Below are 18,054 nucleotides of genomic sequence, written 5' to 3'. Positions count from 1 at the left end.
TTTTTTTCTTTCAACCAAATTATTAACCAAACCAATTACAGATCATAAACAGAAAACAATTATCTATCTAAATAATGGATGGTAGTTCATGTATACTTAGATATTTTGTATAAGCTAAATTCCATGCTCGAGGTTGACTTGATACATGTATGTACTAATTTATGATTCTCCATAGATACAATACTATGAACAATATGCAAATGTGTCAGTGAAATATCTAAATTAAGTATATGTTCTGAAACATATTTTAAGTACCATAAGACTGGTGCCGAGTAAAGCAAGGTTCCAAACTGAATGACTAGGCAAAGTTAAACAACATGTACGAACTTTCACACGAGAAATGAAAGTTTTTGTGATTACATGACGTACATCTCTTTTGTTTGACCATATACATATAACTGTCAAACGTGTACATAGGATAATTCAAAAGTACAAGGAACAAGACCATATGAAATTCTCTCTTCTTATAACAAAATGATATTTAAAAGAATAAAGAAATAAACCATTAACAATTTCTATTTTCACTTCTATAAAACAAAATTTTCTATTCAAAGGATGTTGAATAGAGTGGGCACATGTGGGCTCTTTTTTAGGGTCAGCCACAATATACAAGTTCTTTCAATATCAAACTTCTTTTGATTAAAGGTGTATAATGTGACATTACAAATACAGAGTCATTACAACTAAACATGTAAATTTGTACCTAAAGATGAATCTTACACCAATAAACTGATTATTTATAGAGAATAGTTGAATACTGTTCAGAACTCAAGATAACTTTTAACAATATTACTAGAACGACCTGGAACCCGCTAAGGATTTTTAATCCTTAATAAAAATCTTTAAAAAGTACCAAACAATTTTTTCTCAGTTGTTTTACACTTGGTCTGAATTCCTGTGGATTTCTAGAACAATGTTCTCAGTTTCTTGCGGCCAAGGTCTCACCGCAAACGTTGAAACATAAACACACACAAGTATAAGAGCAAATATTGAGAGAACGATGGTTATTATTGGAATGAAAGCAGGTTTGATTTCATTATTTGTTATATCTTCTTGCGAAGAAAAAGTATGCTCACTTCCGTGGACTTGAGACATCGTATATTCTAAAATTAGTAAGCATATAATGAGACATTGAAGGGTTTTCTAGTGTGAATCAACAAAAACTTACTAGCATGTTCGCTTTATATAAACAGCATTGATTTACCTAATTCATCCTGTGTGGATGTTAAGGTATATAAAGTGCTCGTAACCATTTTGTTCGTCGTCAAATCTACAAGAAAAACTTTGATACAACCTTTATAGATATGGAATATCCACACTTCTGAGATTGTACAATTCAATTGAAGACTTGGTTGAAGGCAATTGTTTTACATGTATCATCCAATGGAGGCTCATAAACAATTATAACGACAAATCTCAATTTCAACAATATAGTATTCTTTAAGTTAATGTATAAGCTATATAACAATATCTAAAGTATTCGGCATTGGAGTAAATACTTTGAAACTGTCTATAGAAACATCTTTTTTGAAACATTAAATATAGAATATTGAGACTAAAGATGTGAACTTTATATAGATAATATAAAAATCCTGTACTACATTCTAATGCACAAAATGATGCGAGAAATAAGATTATTCAAATGCTACTTCAGACCTTATCAGAACTGCATGTTAAGTTAGCAGGAATATAACATTGTATGAATAATTGTAAATTTCACTATTCACTTGTAAATCTAAACTATATAATACACTTGTTCTTTACCATTCAAATGCATTATTGTTAAAAAAAAAACTACTTTACTTACCATATATGCATCCCTCCGTGTGGTTACAACGCTTTTCTTCGCAACTGCAGTTTTGTTGACACTGAAAACCAAAACTTGGATATCGACACTCTACTTCACAATTTGTGCCAATAAAACCAACTGGACAACCTGTAAAAAATTATTAAAATAACTTTATAGGCATTAATCAAAAATTAGATGTAGTTGAAAACAAAATTAAATCAAATTTTATTGTTCAATGTTTATGTTGGACAAATATAAAATCAGATATATCTCTTTGATTTAAAAAAAAAATTAACTGACTAGAATGTTTTGTGCATTTACATCGATAAACAAATGTTCTGTGCTATGCAACAAGAAAAAAGACAAAAAAAAAAAAAAAAAAAAAAACAACAGCAAATAAACTGCTCTGTGTGCACTGCTGAAACTACAAACTTCTTCCTAACAAAATGTCAACTGATTTAATATATGTTGAAATTCCTGTTCAGCATTCAAAACTTGTTACAAAGCTATATTTTTATCTTGAAAAAAAAAACTTAAACGAACGAACAACTGAACTGAACAACTTAACGACGAACAATTGAATGCTCCTTTGCTTTACTTAGTAGAAAAAGTACGTTGACTTTTTAGTAGGGCAAATGCATATTTAGAGGACGTAAGATATTTACAAATTTTGTCAGACAATCCTGCTGCCTGCTGATATATATATATATATATATATATATATATATATATATATATATATATATATATATACATATATATATATATATATATATATATATATATATATATATGTATATTATACATATATATATATATATATATATATATATATATATTATATATATATATATATATATATATATATATATATATATATATATATATATATATATATATATCTATATATATCTTTATCTAAATGTCCGTTCATTCGAGTTTCATAAAAGTGCCAAAGAATATGTGTTCATTGCCGAAGGGTCATTCATTAAACTTCCAATGTGTCTTTTTTTTTTCTTTTAAATCAGTATGCCATCTAATTAAACAATGGAATCATAAAAATATTAATCATTGGTATTTTTTTTCAAAATAACTATATTTGCTATTAAAACTAACACATACCTCTGCATCCCGTTTTGTGTTCACAGTGTGGTTGTTCGCAATTACATTTTTTCTGGCAATCTTGTCCGTAGGATGGATACCGGCATGTTAAATTACAGTTCCGACCTGTGTATCCCAATGGACAAACTAAAATAAAAGATAAGTAACTACAAGTGTTAATAATTGGAAATGCTGAAATTTATAAAATTTATCTGAAATAATTAACACAGTTTTAAAAAAAAAATGTTTCACCTTTAGTGGTTGTACCCACAGCTGCATACATGTATCCACGACTATTGAAAAAAAATAAAGGTCACAGTACTAAGCTGTAAGCTCAATATTATATATCTATTATTATTTATATGAAATACCTAATTTAACCGAGAGAAAAAAACGTAACACTTACCGCTGAGTCATTGGTTTAACAAAAGAAATACGATTTAAAACTAAACAAAATATGATTGTTTGTTTGACTAAATTTACGTCCGAAAGCATCATTCAATTATGTTAACAATTAAAAGATGTTTGACAACTTCGTGTGTATTTCAGTTTGTTTGAAAACATGTACGTTCCTAGAAGTATATTAATATGCTTTTTCAAGTTATTTAACCGGATGACGTTATTTACAATAATAATTTTATCAAGGAAATATTTAAAGTTATTTGAATGAGTGTATGTCATTATATAACAGTGTTTCTCGTTGAACATCCACATATATGTAACTTTTATCTTTACCATTAAAACCTTTATGTGAAGACCAAGTTTTAATGCAACATAAATCATTGGAGTTAAAAAGTCAATAAACAGTATTCAAATGATAGCGAATAAAACGTTTTGAGTTGAAGCAACTTTATGAATTGAATAGTTAAGGAATTTGCAATGTTTATGTTTGATACTAATTATCAATTGAATCAAGAGTAAAATTTTGTCGTCTGTTTTTCGGTTGAAATACTATGAGAAACGGTACAGGTTAATGTTTGAATGTGAAATATATGTTTATATTTAATATAAATCCATTCGTATTTCGTACAAGTAAAAACCGTTTGATATCAACAAATGTTATGCCCATTTAATGACTGTAACGTTTTCAATATTGCAAATGAATAATTACATTTATTTCTTCAACAATCGATTTGGAACAATTGTAGTACAAGAAATATTTAGTTTTTTTAAATTACAAATTCAAATAATTGAAATATCACAAGAAAATGTTTTTTTTGGACAAGGAAGGAAGGCATCTTAAAGCATATCGCAAAATTTTTAGATTGTATAAAAATAAATCACAATGGATACGTAATACTGTACTCTTTATTTTTTTTTTTATGTAAAATATACTAGTATACTTTATAAAAATATAGACACATTCGTATAACCTGCACTATTTCAAGAAGCATTTGTTTAACAAACTTCATATTCGATCGTATGAATAGGGCGATGTCATTAACGAGAAAAGGGAGTAACTTGCGTGTCAACGTACAAAAAATCACTTCAGTCGTTTAAACAATTAGTGTGTTATCTCAGAGATTGCACAAGGGAAAAAAACGAATTCTTAAATTGTATAAAAAATAAATTAGAATGGATACGTAATACAAGGACTTTTTCTTTTGTCTTTATTTTTTAAATGTAAAATCTACTAGTTTGTTTTGTAAGAAATAAAGACACATTCATACAACCTGAACTATTTAAAGAAGAATTTGTTTAACAAACTTCATATTCGATCGAATGAATAGGGCGATGTCATTAACGAGATATGCGAGTAACTTGCGTGTCAACGTACAGACAATCACTTTAGTCGTTTGAACAATTAGTGTGTTATCTCGGGGATTATACAAGGAAAACAAGAATTTGTAAAATATATATATATATATATATATATATATATATATATATATATATATATATATATATATATATATATATATATATATATAAGTATACCATTGACTTCATTTTCACTGATAATTTCCTTTTATCCAATTCATTTTTTTACATGGTCCCACAATAATGGGGGACCAACTCAATTTTAAATCATTTTTTTGTTCGCCCCCCTGATGCTTCGTGACTATGGGTATAATGACTGTGAAACGGCAGTGCAAATCAACTTGAAGTTCATGAAAGCAGTCGTTTATTTCTGATAAGCTATCAAACTTGCCTACATCCATTGACCCGGAGCAACCACAAACTCATCGCAACCTAATTTTAACGTTTTTCCTTCCTCCTATGTTTAAGGCCCCTTACATAGGAACGGAAAACATGAACTTTTCCTCATTTGTTCTTCTCATTTCAAAATTTCAACAGCTTCATTTTCTCTACATTCTTTATTTTTTGTGGGAAAATCGATTTATTTCTTCCAAAATGTCAACTTACTGTCATAACGTCTCTTACATTGATGCTGTATAAATTAAAACTGCTGAAAGCTGTTTGTGTGTTTAAAATAGTTGATATTAAGTCCCATTGTTCTAATTCTAGTTATTACATGTAATAAGCAATCAGTAAATAAACCCTGATTAACTGAAACGTTTGACTTTTTTCCATGGTTTAGTTTTGGTAAAGCAATTTCTTAGCCAGGAAAAGTCTTCTTCCTAGATTCCTACCACTTCGATGTATTTCAAATGAACACTAGTGAAACTTGCACAAAAGTTGGTCACAATAAAAAGCAAAAGGAACGTATAAAATTTGATTTCTTTTACCAATAATATTAGGTCTACCAACACTTAAAATGTAAATGTTTAAATTTTTAAACTCCAAGTTCGGGCCTGCGCCGGGTACCCCCGAACACCGACTTGTTTGTGTACCGTCGAAAACAAATTATTGTTTTGCAATATTACTTTGGTAAATGATTTGATGAGGTTCCTTCATTGTTTAGTCAATTTTCAAAAAAAAAAACGTCAAGTAGAAAGGGAAGTATTTTTGTTTTTTCAATAATTTCCTAACAACCCTCGTATTTCATTAACATGGACCCGACTCTTGCTTTAATCGAAAGCTAGCCTTAAAGAGATCGTTAAACGTGTATTGCTATACATGTGATTTGCGGGAAAAAAACAACAACATAACGCTGTCCAATAAAAAGAAAAAAAGAACGAATGGACTGCTATTACTAAATGAAGAAAAGGGTATTGGTGAATTCCCTTATGAATGCATTTTCCCCATATTACCAGTTAACATTGCAACGTGAGATACATTGTTAACTAATACAATTACTGTATTAAGGGTTATTTCTGCCTCGTGTCTTTTTCGCCCTTGTACACTTGCAAAAGGTTTCACCCCGTTTTGAATTTGCTGATTCAAAAAACAGTTAAATGTAGAAATAGATACTCTTACCATTTAAACATTTAATTTTTTTTAAATGCACCCAGTCTTATATTGCTGACAACAAGGGGAAAGGTGCGATAATTAATGCGGTAAATATATCCTCTGTTTACTGTATTTAAGCGAACGCACACAGTTACATATATACACGATTGTTTAAAGCAACTATTATTTTGTCTTGATCTCAAATAATCTTAAAATCTTACATTCAATATTTTGACAAAATAAATGCACTCAGTAGATTGTTCATTGATCAGTATATAATTCCCGTGCTTTTTAATGCTTGATTTCAAATATATATTCTATAGCAAAAGGTTCTACTGCAGTTGCTGCCACCAATATAGGAAGGTAGTGAAGAGTTGCAGCTCCCCTCCCCTTAAACAGAGGCAAGATATAAATTTAGCTATCAGAATATAAAAAAAGTTGCATAAACAGAAACCTTGTTCGTTTGTTAATTCATCTGTATTCATGCGTCTTTACAAAGTAAAGAGTGATTCCTCATTGAATCATATGAATTTGAATTGCCGATGCAAGAAATCGATAATCGATGCCCCACTTAGTTGTGCTTTTAAAAAATTATTTCTATAATGGGAATAATCCGTCTTTTAAAAATATATACATCCTGCAATAATTTGGATTTAGCATCAATTTGAAAACAAAACCAGCTTGAGGAAGGTTTATATCTTCACAAGAAAGTCAATATAATACAAATTGCTCCAATAATTAGTTCTTTTATCAGGTCCAATCTAAGGGGAATTGTAAGTTCTAGAGCATTATAATTATTATTTTTTGGATGCATGCAAAAATAAAAGCTAACAAACCCAAGGATTATTTTGATGCTTATTTACAAGATATGTTTTAGATTTAGCAAAAGATGGTATATTTTTGCAACTGGCAAACTCATAGAATCTATAACGAGATGATTATACTAATATATCGAACCATATTTCATCATGTGTTTTTTTTTTAATAGAAAACCCTAAAATAGATATCAGAACTCGACGTCAGGTCGCAAAAGAGTGTTAACGCTGAGGCAAATTGTAATGATTAATAAAGTTATAAACACACCGTAGATATTTATAAATACACATGTATATCTGGTTACTTTTTATGTCACCTAGCTATTAAATGTTCAAAGACCTATAATTTATCATTTCATGAAAAGGTTCAATGAAGGATCATTCCACTTACATGTAAAACATACTACGCCACACTTTAGCAAGACAAATAATTGTTAGTACATGTATCACATACATCTACTTTTCATTTTAGGAATTTTTAAAAAGGAATAACATATAATTTTAGGATAAAGAAAAATACTCTAAATATCAAATTTAAATTTGAATTTCTTTATTCATACTTCTTCCTTTTGTGGATATCAATATAGTCTTTGATAGTTAAAAAAGGAGCATTAATACTTTAGACATACCACACTTAGCAAAAGATCAATAACCTCACTTCTAACGATGTTATTGTACATGTCCATCTACGTCTCAGGTACGTAGCATCGTTTTGAAAATGGGGGGGGGGGGGGGGCAGACTCATCCCAAAAATCTTAAGCAAAAAAAAAATAATTTTAACGTATATTTTATGAACTTGCAAACAAATTATTTTTTCATTGGAAAAAGTTTGCTTTACAAGATAAATAGATGTTTTTGCTTGATTTTATTCATCTCTAAATAGTTCCTGTATTAAAAAGTTTGAAGTTGGGTCTTGTTCTTTTTTTCTCGACGTGACACCAGATGGTGTTTACAATACAATTGAACTTTATCATCACCGGTGTTATCAACCCTTTTTACTTCACAGTGCAAGTAGTATCATGCCAGACTATCACTTCCTCATTTATGACATCAGCTCATGGTTATGTTTATAAAGCATAAATGACAAAAGACTTTCAGTGAATCATTCTTGTACCGTATACATATTTTTAAGGATAAGCAATGAAAAAACACAATAAGAAAAATTATAGATGTTACACTATGTATTCAAAATTAAGATTTACCAATAAACAGAAATAATATGGCATATCTTGGCTTGTCAAAGATATGCAAATTTATCCAAGGACCTATAAATGGTGTTTATGTTTTTCCGGTTGAATATACTCGCTTTAAAATTAGGCCTCTTTTTCCATCATTTCTGGATTCTTCTTGAAACTGGTAAGACATGTTTTAATTCTCTGTAATAAAGTATCATCTTTAGATTAATTTAATCGTTCAAATACTTTTATCAATTTTATTAAGTCGAGAAAAGGCATATATGCCACCGATTTCCGCTCGATGGGCACTGAGGTCCTTCGATTGTATGGATTTAGATGCAACAATCTCTCGAGTGCAATCTTCAATGGCGCACATTATTTTAGCTTGATCTTAAATTTACTGCTTTTTTCGGCTTAGCTACCAATATACCAATAGAATTTTATGAAATTGATTAACATTAATTTATTTACAAATGAATTAGGTAACAATTTTCGCTTTTGTTTTAAAATACCACGAGATTAACGGGGTCAATGCCAAGGCCGAAGAGACAACTTAAACGGGCGGCTGCCCGTGATACTCAAGACCCAGGACAAGCACGCAGGCCAGGCCGGCGCAGGGCTCAACGCCAACAGACCAACAATAACGAACAAGATGTCCAGGCTCAACTGGCACCCCCTCAGCCCCAGGCAGTCCAACTACCCCAGGCAGCCCCACAGCATCAGGCGGCTCTGTTACAACAGGCAGCCCCACCACAGCAAGCCCAGGATCAGGTGGGTAATGTGCTTTTTAATCCCCCTGTAGCAACATTACAGGAAACCACCACTCTAATGCCTGGCCTCATTTCGCCTGTCAATTCTAGTCTCACATCTACATGTACAGATACAGGGATAACTTCCATTATCACCTCAACCCATCAGCCTACTCCTGAACCAATCAACTCTATTACAGTTCCCACTGGGTATCATGTAAACCAACCAATTAAGCAAAAAATCATCAAGGGCGAATTTGTCAATCTGGGAACATTATTGGTAAGGGACCCCACTAATGCCCATGCAACATCTACTCTCACAATTGATGCGCAGGGTAACATCATATCACAACCAAAACCCACAACCAGAATAACATCTATCGAAAAATGGACAGATGCATTTCTCATTTATTTTAGCATTTACACTGCAGTGCACCCACTTAGATCGCAACAGCTTATTAAATATATGCATGACGTTCGCTTAGGGACACAGAATTCTAATGGGTGGGTTTCGTACAATGAACAATTTAGGCTTAGGATTGCACACAACCCGTCACAGAACTGGGGAATCATAGATAATGAGCTTTGGTTATTATACATGACTGCCAATTCAAATAAATCTTCTAGTACCCAACACCACAAGTGCTTCGATTACAATCTCAAAGCAAACTGTTACAAGCCCCATTGTCCATACATACACCGGTGTCTTAAATGCAATGGCACCCATCCATCTATGTTGTGCAACAGTGCTAACCCACCCCCGAGTCATGCAAAAAATTCCTTTCGGGCATCCACTCCAGTCCGCAACAACTCTTATGCCACATTCAGGTATCAAACACCAGCACACCAAACACGCACCAACCAACATTGGGCGGGAAACCCTCGTCAACCCCAGAGACATTTGGGTCCTAGGGTATTCTCCCATAATCATTAGCGCAATTAGCAATTATTTGAGTCAATTCCCAGATAGGGTCTCGGCAAGGTATTTAGAGGATGGCCTAAAACATGGCTTTAAATTGCAATACTCTGGACCACGCATTTCAGTTTTCTCAAAAAACTTGAGTTCAGCTTCCGACAGTGAGGAGGTTCTCTTGGAAAAAATATATAGTGAAGTTACGACAGGTCGAATGTCTGGCCCATACATACTCCCACCCATGCCTAATTTACACGTATCTCCCATAGGTGTTGTACCCAAAGCTGACGGAGGATGGCGTATGATAACATACTTGTCCTACCCACCCTCTTTCAGTATTAATGAACACATAGACCCACAGTTCACTACAGTTACCTATACATCATTTGACACAGTGGTCCAAACCATAAGCACACTAGGTCCTATGGCTCTATTAGCTAAGGTGGACATTAAAAATGCTTTTTGTCTTCTGCCAATTTGCCCAGGGGACTTTGAACTTCTAGGAATTTACATTAATGGGGCTTATTACATCGACAAATGCCTCCCATTTGGGTGTTCAATATCATGCAAAATATTTGAAACTTTTTCCACTTTCTTAGAATGGGCTGTCAAATTTAAAACACAACTCGATACAGTTCACCACTACTTGGATGACTTTATTTTTATTGGCAAGTCCAATTCAGATAATTGTTCAGCTCTCATGCACACTTTTCAGGACATTTGTTCAGAAATAGGGGTCCCCCTGAACCAAAACAAAACTTTTGAGCCAACCACTAAGCTGACATTTCTTGGTTTAGAAATCGACACTGTGAATATGCTGGTCCAAATTCCTGTTTGTAAGGTTCAAGAACTCAAACTTTTGTTGCAGCATTGGGTCACACAGAAAAAATTCTTCTTTCCCAGTTAGAATCTTTAGTGGGCAAGCTCAATTTCGTTAGTAAAGCCATCCCAGGTAGCCGTGCTTTTAATAGGAGATTTTACAATGTTATGTCCGGGGTGCCCTCTCCCTATCATCACATCAGAATTACGAACCCTATCCGTGAAGACATGTTCACATGGCTACAATTTTTAGACAACTTTAACGGCGTTGTATACTTCCCAGACACTGAATGGGTTACACTAGATACTTTGCAACTTTACACGGATAGTGCAGGTTCTGGCCACCTTGGTTGCGGCAGTTTCTTTCAGGGTCAGTGGGTTCATTCTACCTGGCCATCTTCATGGTTAAACAAGCCAATTTTACGGGACATAACTTTTCTCGAATTAGTACCTATCAGGCTTGGGGTAATGCTAAATGTAATGGTAATGCATTGCAATGCATTACATGTTTTCAAAGTAATGCTAGTAATGTGTAATGCCTCAAAATTAGCATTACAAGTAATGCTAATGTAATGCATTACTTTCCAAAATCTAGTGTAATGCTGGCATTACATGGCATTACTTTGCATTACTATGCATATTTATGCATATTCACTTTAAAAAATGTGATGAATATATGAATAGTTGAAATTGAATTTGATTAAATTTATTTTTAAAGAAGAAAGAAATAATTCTAATTGAGAAAAAATGTTTTAATTGTACATGTTTTATTAAAAAAGGTTTTTTAAAATTCATTTTTGAATTGTTTATATTACTAAAGATAACAGCACAATTTCACAAATTTTTAAGAGTGTTGTTATTAAGAGTTTTTAATCATTTAAACAATTTACTCCAATTAGTTTGCACTTCAATAAGAAACGTGTCAACAACACACTATGCCCCCTGGATAATCTAAGTATCAAAACAATCTATTGTTATAAGAAGTGCTAAACACCCCAATCCCCTTCCCTTCGCTATGTCACAATAGAATAGGAGACAGACATGCACCTTTAAAAGCAAAATGAATGCACTGTCCATCCATGATGAAAATCAATATCACTTCCAATATTATAACCCATTTGAAAATAATCTTACTTATTTTCTCTCTCTCTCTTTCTCTCTCTCTCTCTCTCTCTCTCTCTCTCTTGTATATTAATTACACTGTACATTAGTTTGGACTGATAGAAAAAACAAGATTTATGTATTTAATCTATTATTGCACTTAAATAATATACATGTATCCTAAGATAAAGATCGTCAAACATTATTTTCCAGTCCAAGCTTTGACTGCTCCTGCAAAACATTTATTTAGTGTAGTCCGGAAGATGGATGCATTTAAAAGATGAACACTTTGAAACTTCGATCATAAAGTGCAACAGCAATCTTTTGTCTTAAAGTGTCCTCCGTAAAAAGAAATACGATTAAAATATGTTAAAAAAATATAACTGGGAAAAATCATCTGTTTATAAATTAATAAAATTAAGTGTCCAAAATTATAAAGATTTGTGTAATCTGGGGATATATCTATATTTAGCTTTTAAAAACCGCAACATTATTTCATAAATTGTTTTTTGGTTATGCATGTTACCCTGTGTCTCTATTTCATATCTGATATTGTATCATGCCAAATGTCTATAAATATCATTTTACTTATGTAATATATTGTTCATATTGCCACAATATGATTATATATTGACCAAATAAAGAATGACTCTTGTTTATTCATTGAATTTGAACCTGATACTGAGCATGAAGCTGTAGATATGTTAAAGAGTGTTGTATATTTGAAACATTTGCAAAAACTCTTTATTAGCTTTACTTTAAAAAAAAGAAGTAATGGTAATGGTAATGCATTACTTTACTCATGTAATGGTAATGTAATGCATTACTTCAAGAAAATCAAGTAATGGTAATGGTAATTTAATGCCCTAATTCATGAAGTAATGGTAATGTAATGCATTACTTTACAATGTAATTCGCCCCAAGCCTGGTACCTATTGTATTAGCCTTAATGATATGGGCATTGCGTTTGCAAAACAAAAAAGTCATCCTCCATGTAGATAATATTTCCCTTGTACATATTCTCAACAAACAGTCAGCCAAGTCCCTAAGAGTAATGGTACTTGTCAGATCGTTAGTCTTAATGGCTTTAAAACACAACATACAATTTAAAGCACAACATATTCCGGGAAAATCAAACATTATTGCTGATTCTATATCTCGCAAACAGTGGGAAGTCTTTCGAGCAGCAGCACCTTATGCAGACCTTCATCCGCAGGTCATTCCAGCCCTATTGCAGACATTACTCTCACAAGTCACATCCAATTATTGTTCAACGCTTCAGTTGCTGTAAACACTAGGCAAACACACACAGCAGGCATCAATTCATTTGAAACATTTCGCCGGTCTCATAACCTACCCAGTCTGTGGCCACCTCTCGACACTCACATTACAAGGTTTATCGCTTACCTGTCACTTTCAGGTTACAAATACTCCACAGCTCAGTCATACATTGCAGCCATCAGTTTTTACAGCAAAGCAATTTACAATGTAGATCCTACGAATCATTTTATTATAAGAAAGCTACTTCAGGGCATGCAAAGAACAACACTAAACAAGGACACTCGTTTGCCTATTACATTACAGCTCCTAAACAAAATTATACCAACATTGCAAACTGTATGCAACACCATATACGAAACCAAACTATTCACTGCCGCTTTCACTGTAGCATTTCACGCCCTCTTGCGCATAGGGGAATTCACATTGCCTAAAGGCAACACACCAGCAACTATCATCCTATTTCATGACATAACAATGCAGCAGACCAACATTCAATTGACAATTTGTCATTCAAAAACAGACCAATTAGGTGTGGGGGCAACCTTGCAGATTCCTGCTTCAAATGGTTTTGCTTGTCCTTTTGCCGCCATGCATGCCTACTTACACATGCGCACATCTCAAACTGGCCCATTGTTTATTCATTTTGAAGGTCAACCATTGACCTGTTATCAATTTATCACCATATTGAAGCGTTGTCTTAATGCAATAGGGGTTGATAGCTCCAATTATAATTCCCACTCATTTAGAATAGGTGCAGCTACAACCCTTGCTATTCAAGGCGTTCACAGTGACGTCATCCAAGGGTCAGGACGATGGCGCTCTAATGCATTTCGTACATACATTCGGTAACCTTATCATTCCAACAGTATCTATCTTACTAACCATAAACAAGATAATTCTAGGTCCTGTCAGAGTTTGGATTGTCGGATCTTCTATCATCAAACGAGCAGCTATGAGTGCACTATCAAGACGGGGGGGGGGGGGGGGGGGGGGCTTAATCTGAATCTCGAGAATACTTCAGTATTATGGCAGGGATATAGTGGCATGAAGCTACAAGACCTTAATACTAGGCTATCAACGTTGCTAACGTTAGAAGATCGTCCTGAGTTTCTCATCATTCATTGCGGAGCAAACAATGTTGGCCAGAAAACCACTGAAGAGCTGCTGGAGCTCCTTTCCACAACCTTGTCCCGAATTTGTGACATGTTCCCTACCACAACGATAGTTTGGTCCTCTGCCCTGCCTAGATTAGCTTTGCGCTTTTCAGAGAATGTTAAAGCAATGAATGAAATAAGGGGTCGAATGAATAGAGAAGCGATAAAATTTGTAACATCCAGGGGCGGTCATTACATCAAATACCCTCAGTTTTCCCAAAAACCACCTACGTTGTTTGACCCTGATGGAGTTCACCTGTCCCAGCTGGGTAATGATATCCTTTTAAATACCATTGAAGGTGCGTTGCAAGATTTATTAAATTGTGGCGGCGTTGGCCTTCCGGACTAACCACATCACAATTAACTACTACTGGCTCGTGGTGACCATTGGAGTTGCGGTCCTGCCGCCGTCACCAATGTTACTTTTGGAAAGTGGCGCACTCCATTGGTGGCGGTTGCAGTGTCATAAACAAACGTTCATGACCCTTGCAAGTGGCGCTATCGTCGCACCCCAACTCCAATGGAAGAGTGCAAGCATTCAAATTATCATAGGATACAGTTTTTTACTGTCAATATAATGTGTTTATAATGCTGTTAATGTTTGTGTCTAAAATGCTGTGTATTCATGCTTGTGCATTCGCGCACATACTTGCTGCACAAGAACTTTGACAATTTTAATGTGTTTTGAATTTTGAAACTTGTGCATTTGCGTTTACCCATTCGCACAAACCTTGTGTAAAACTTTGTCATTTGTATGTCTGTGCATTTGCACTTACCCACTGTACAGAATATTATATTTTGTGACGTTTGTGCATTTGCGCTCACCCACTGCGCAATGAGCCTATTGATGGGCCGTCAAGTATTGTTGTATTGTTTGAATTGTTGTGAGGCAGCCCATTGGTAGCCTAAAGTCACTGCGGCCAGTAACGCCAAACCATAATAAAGTATTTAGTCCTAAATAATCTCTCTTAATTTATTCATCAGGTAACTTGGATAATATGTTTTAGTACACCTGTGAAAATTGTCTATGTAAAACTTCAACGAATAAACATGCTATTCTATCTAACCGAGAAATAGGTTCATGCTATCTGCCCATGGTGAATAGTCATTAAAATTATTAACCTGTGGCATTCGATTTCCCTGGTTTTAAAACTCAGACTCTTTAGTGTAAATCTGAGTCGCTACGTTCAATTCGAAGTTCAATAACTCTGATTTGTTTATAATGAAAAAAAGTATTCATCGCCGACAAATAAAGTTTGCTTTCATAAAATACATATTTATTGACTATGAATATACAATTTCATTATGTAGCCACCAATTGTAGGAAGGAAAAGATTAGTCATGGTTGATCGAAAAGAGAATATTTAATATGAATAAATGGACATGTTATATCGATGGACAGCGCGAGCTAATCGTATAATAACAACAACATGGTCAATTATTTCATATTCCTTACCATTTACTGCTACATTGATTTAGGATATGACGTCTGTGGTAGGTAGAAATTAGTATTTGTTAGGTCACCTGAGTCACTCAGGTGACCTATTGCAATTGGTCTTCGTCCGTCGTCGTGCGTCGTGCGTTAACAATTTTACATTTTTAACTTCTTCTTGAAAACTACCAGGTCAATCGTTACCATTTTTGGTGTGAAGCATCTCTATGGTAAGAAAAATCTAAATTGTGAAATTTATGGCTCTACCACCCCTGGGGTGCCACGGGCGGGGCCAAATATGCAAAAAAAGCCAAATTTTCAAAAATCTTCTTCTCTACTTCCACACATGTGAGGAAAAAACTGAATGCATGGTTATGATGTCCATGAGGCCCTCTACCAAAATTGTGAAATTTATGGCCCCTGGGTCAGGGGTTCTGGCTCTAGGGTGGGGCCAATATGGCCAAATAGTGAAAATGTATTAAATCTTAGAAAATCTTCTTCTCTACTACCATATATATTTGTTCAAAACTAAATGCATGATTATGATGTCCATGAAACCCTCTTCCTAAATTGTAAAATTCATGACCCCTGGGTCAGGGGTTCAGGCTCTAGGGTGGGGCCAATATGGCCAAATAGTAAAAATGTATTAAATCTTAGAAAATCTTCTTCTCTACTATCATATATATTTGTTAAAAACTAAATGCATGATAATGATGTCCATGAGGCCCTCTACCTAAATTGTGAAATTCATGACCCCTGGGTCAGGGGTTCAGGCTCTATGGTGGGGCTAATATGGCCATATTGTAAAAATGTATTAAATCTTAGAAAATCTTCTTCTCTACTCTCATATATATTTGTTAAAAACTAAATGCATGATAATGATGTCCATGAAGCCCTCTACCTAAATTGTGAAATTCATGACCCCTGGGTCAGGGGTTCAGGCTCTAGGGTGGGGCTAATATGGCCATATAGTAAAAATGTATTAAATCTTAGAAAATCTTCTTCTCTACTCTCATATATATTTGTTAAAAACTAAATGCATGGTTATGATGTCCATGAAGCCCTCTACCTTAATTGTGAAATTCATGACCCCTGGGTCAGGGGTTCAGGCTCTAAGGTGGGGCCAATATGGTCATATTGTAAAAATGTATTAAATCTTAGAAAATCTTCTTGTCTACTCCCACACATGTGGGCAAAAAACTGAATACATGATTATGATATCCACAATCTCCTTTACCTAAATTGTGAAATTCATGGCCCCTGGGTCAGGGGTTCAGGACACGAGGGGGGGGGGGGCAATATGGCAGTAAAGTGTTAATGCATATAATGTTTAAAAATCTTCTTCTCTATTCTCACACATCTGTATAAAAAAAAACGACTAATAATTATGTTTACCAGGAAGTCCTCTACTTTTAATTTTCATGTCCCCTGTGGTATGGATGTATACCGGTAGATGTTAATGCATATAACGTTAAAAAATTATCTTCTTTACTCCCACACACCTGAAAGGAAAACTGAATTCATTATTTTGTAGACCAGATGTTTTAGTTTTTCACCAAAATTATAGGTTTCACAACTCTTTTTGAATTAAATGTGGTTGTCATTACAAATTTATAATTTTTCTACTCCAGTATGAAACCTATTAATTAATTTGATGCATATATGAGACTCCATGACAAGTTTGTGTATTGGATATATGCTACTCAGGTGACCGTTAAGGCCAATTGGCCTCTTGTTTTATTTGGAGAAACACATACAATTAAGTTCCTTATGTATGCATTTGCACTGTAAAGCACAACAAAATGCTTTACGTTTTTGTGAAAAACAAATATTTTTTTTATGTAAAATAAGATTTGCTTCTTCTAATTTGTTAACATTTGCTGATTTTTTGGCTTGTCCTTTTACATTATTTGTATTTTGAAAGTATGTTCATTTTGATGAATTCGATTAAAGATAGATGGTCACCTTTGGTATCATCAAATTTTGAAATAAAGGAATTTATGAATAAATCATATTTTATTTTTTTTCTTAAAACATGCATAATAAAAATATTGACGTTTCTTACTCTTACTTTACTTTCTTTCTTTTATTAGCAAAAAAATGATAAAATATGAGAAACTGTTGATGTTAATATGTTTGATCAAAATATATACATATAGCTGCTACATGTATTCACTATTTCTAGTTATAGTGATAAAAATAAGCTATCTGAATTAATATGAAAAGTACTGACATGTGGGGTAGCGACGGGAGTCGTGATCCCAGAGAGGGTAACGATTTTGAAAGGGTCATATAGACATAGGATACATGTTAAAGTGCTAGGAGATTTTTTTCTCCTTTTAATAATCTTTGTTTACTTATTTAGGGGAGTGAATACAGTTGTGACTTTTCAAACGCATAGGAGATGAACGTTATGTTCAGGCTTTTGATT

General features: G+C 33.6%; 2 protein-coding genes across 2 annotated transcripts; one reads left to right on the top strand and one right to left on the bottom strand.

Moving 5' to 3' along the window:
* Positions 1 to 820: 820 nt before the first annotated feature.
* LOC128183028 (uncharacterized) lies at positions 821 to 3,439 on the bottom strand. The gene is made up of 6 exons (XM_052851808.1): positions 3,297 to 3,439; positions 3,143 to 3,183; positions 2,912 to 3,037; positions 1,808 to 1,936; positions 1,205 to 1,270; positions 821 to 1,103 (listed from the first exon to the last, which is right to left on the bottom strand). The coding sequence occupies exons 1-6, from the start codon at positions 3,386 to 3,388 to the stop codon at positions 877 to 879; spliced, it is 681 nt and encodes a 226-aa protein (XP_052707768.1). The 5' UTR covers positions 3,389 to 3,439; the 3' UTR covers positions 821 to 876.
* A 5,030-nt stretch (positions 3,440 to 8,469) lies between these two features.
* LOC128185670 (uncharacterized) lies at positions 8,470 to 9,872 on the top strand. Its single transcript, XM_052855294.1, has one exon. The coding sequence runs from the start codon at positions 8,706 to 8,708 to the stop codon at positions 9,855 to 9,857; it is 1,152 nt and encodes a 383-aa protein (XP_052711254.1). The 5' UTR covers positions 8,470 to 8,705; the 3' UTR covers positions 9,858 to 9,872.
* The last annotated feature ends 8,182 nt before the right edge of the window (positions 9,873 to 18,054 follow it).

Source organism: Crassostrea angulata, chromosome 5 (assembly GCF_025612915.1).
Source record: "Crassostrea angulata isolate pt1a10 chromosome 5, ASM2561291v2, whole genome shotgun sequence".
Taxonomy (NCBI): Eukaryota; Metazoa; Mollusca; class Bivalvia; order Ostreida; family Ostreidae; genus Magallana; species Magallana angulata.
Note: the sequence above shows the minus strand (reverse complement) of the source record. Positions and strands in the feature narration are given on the sequence as shown.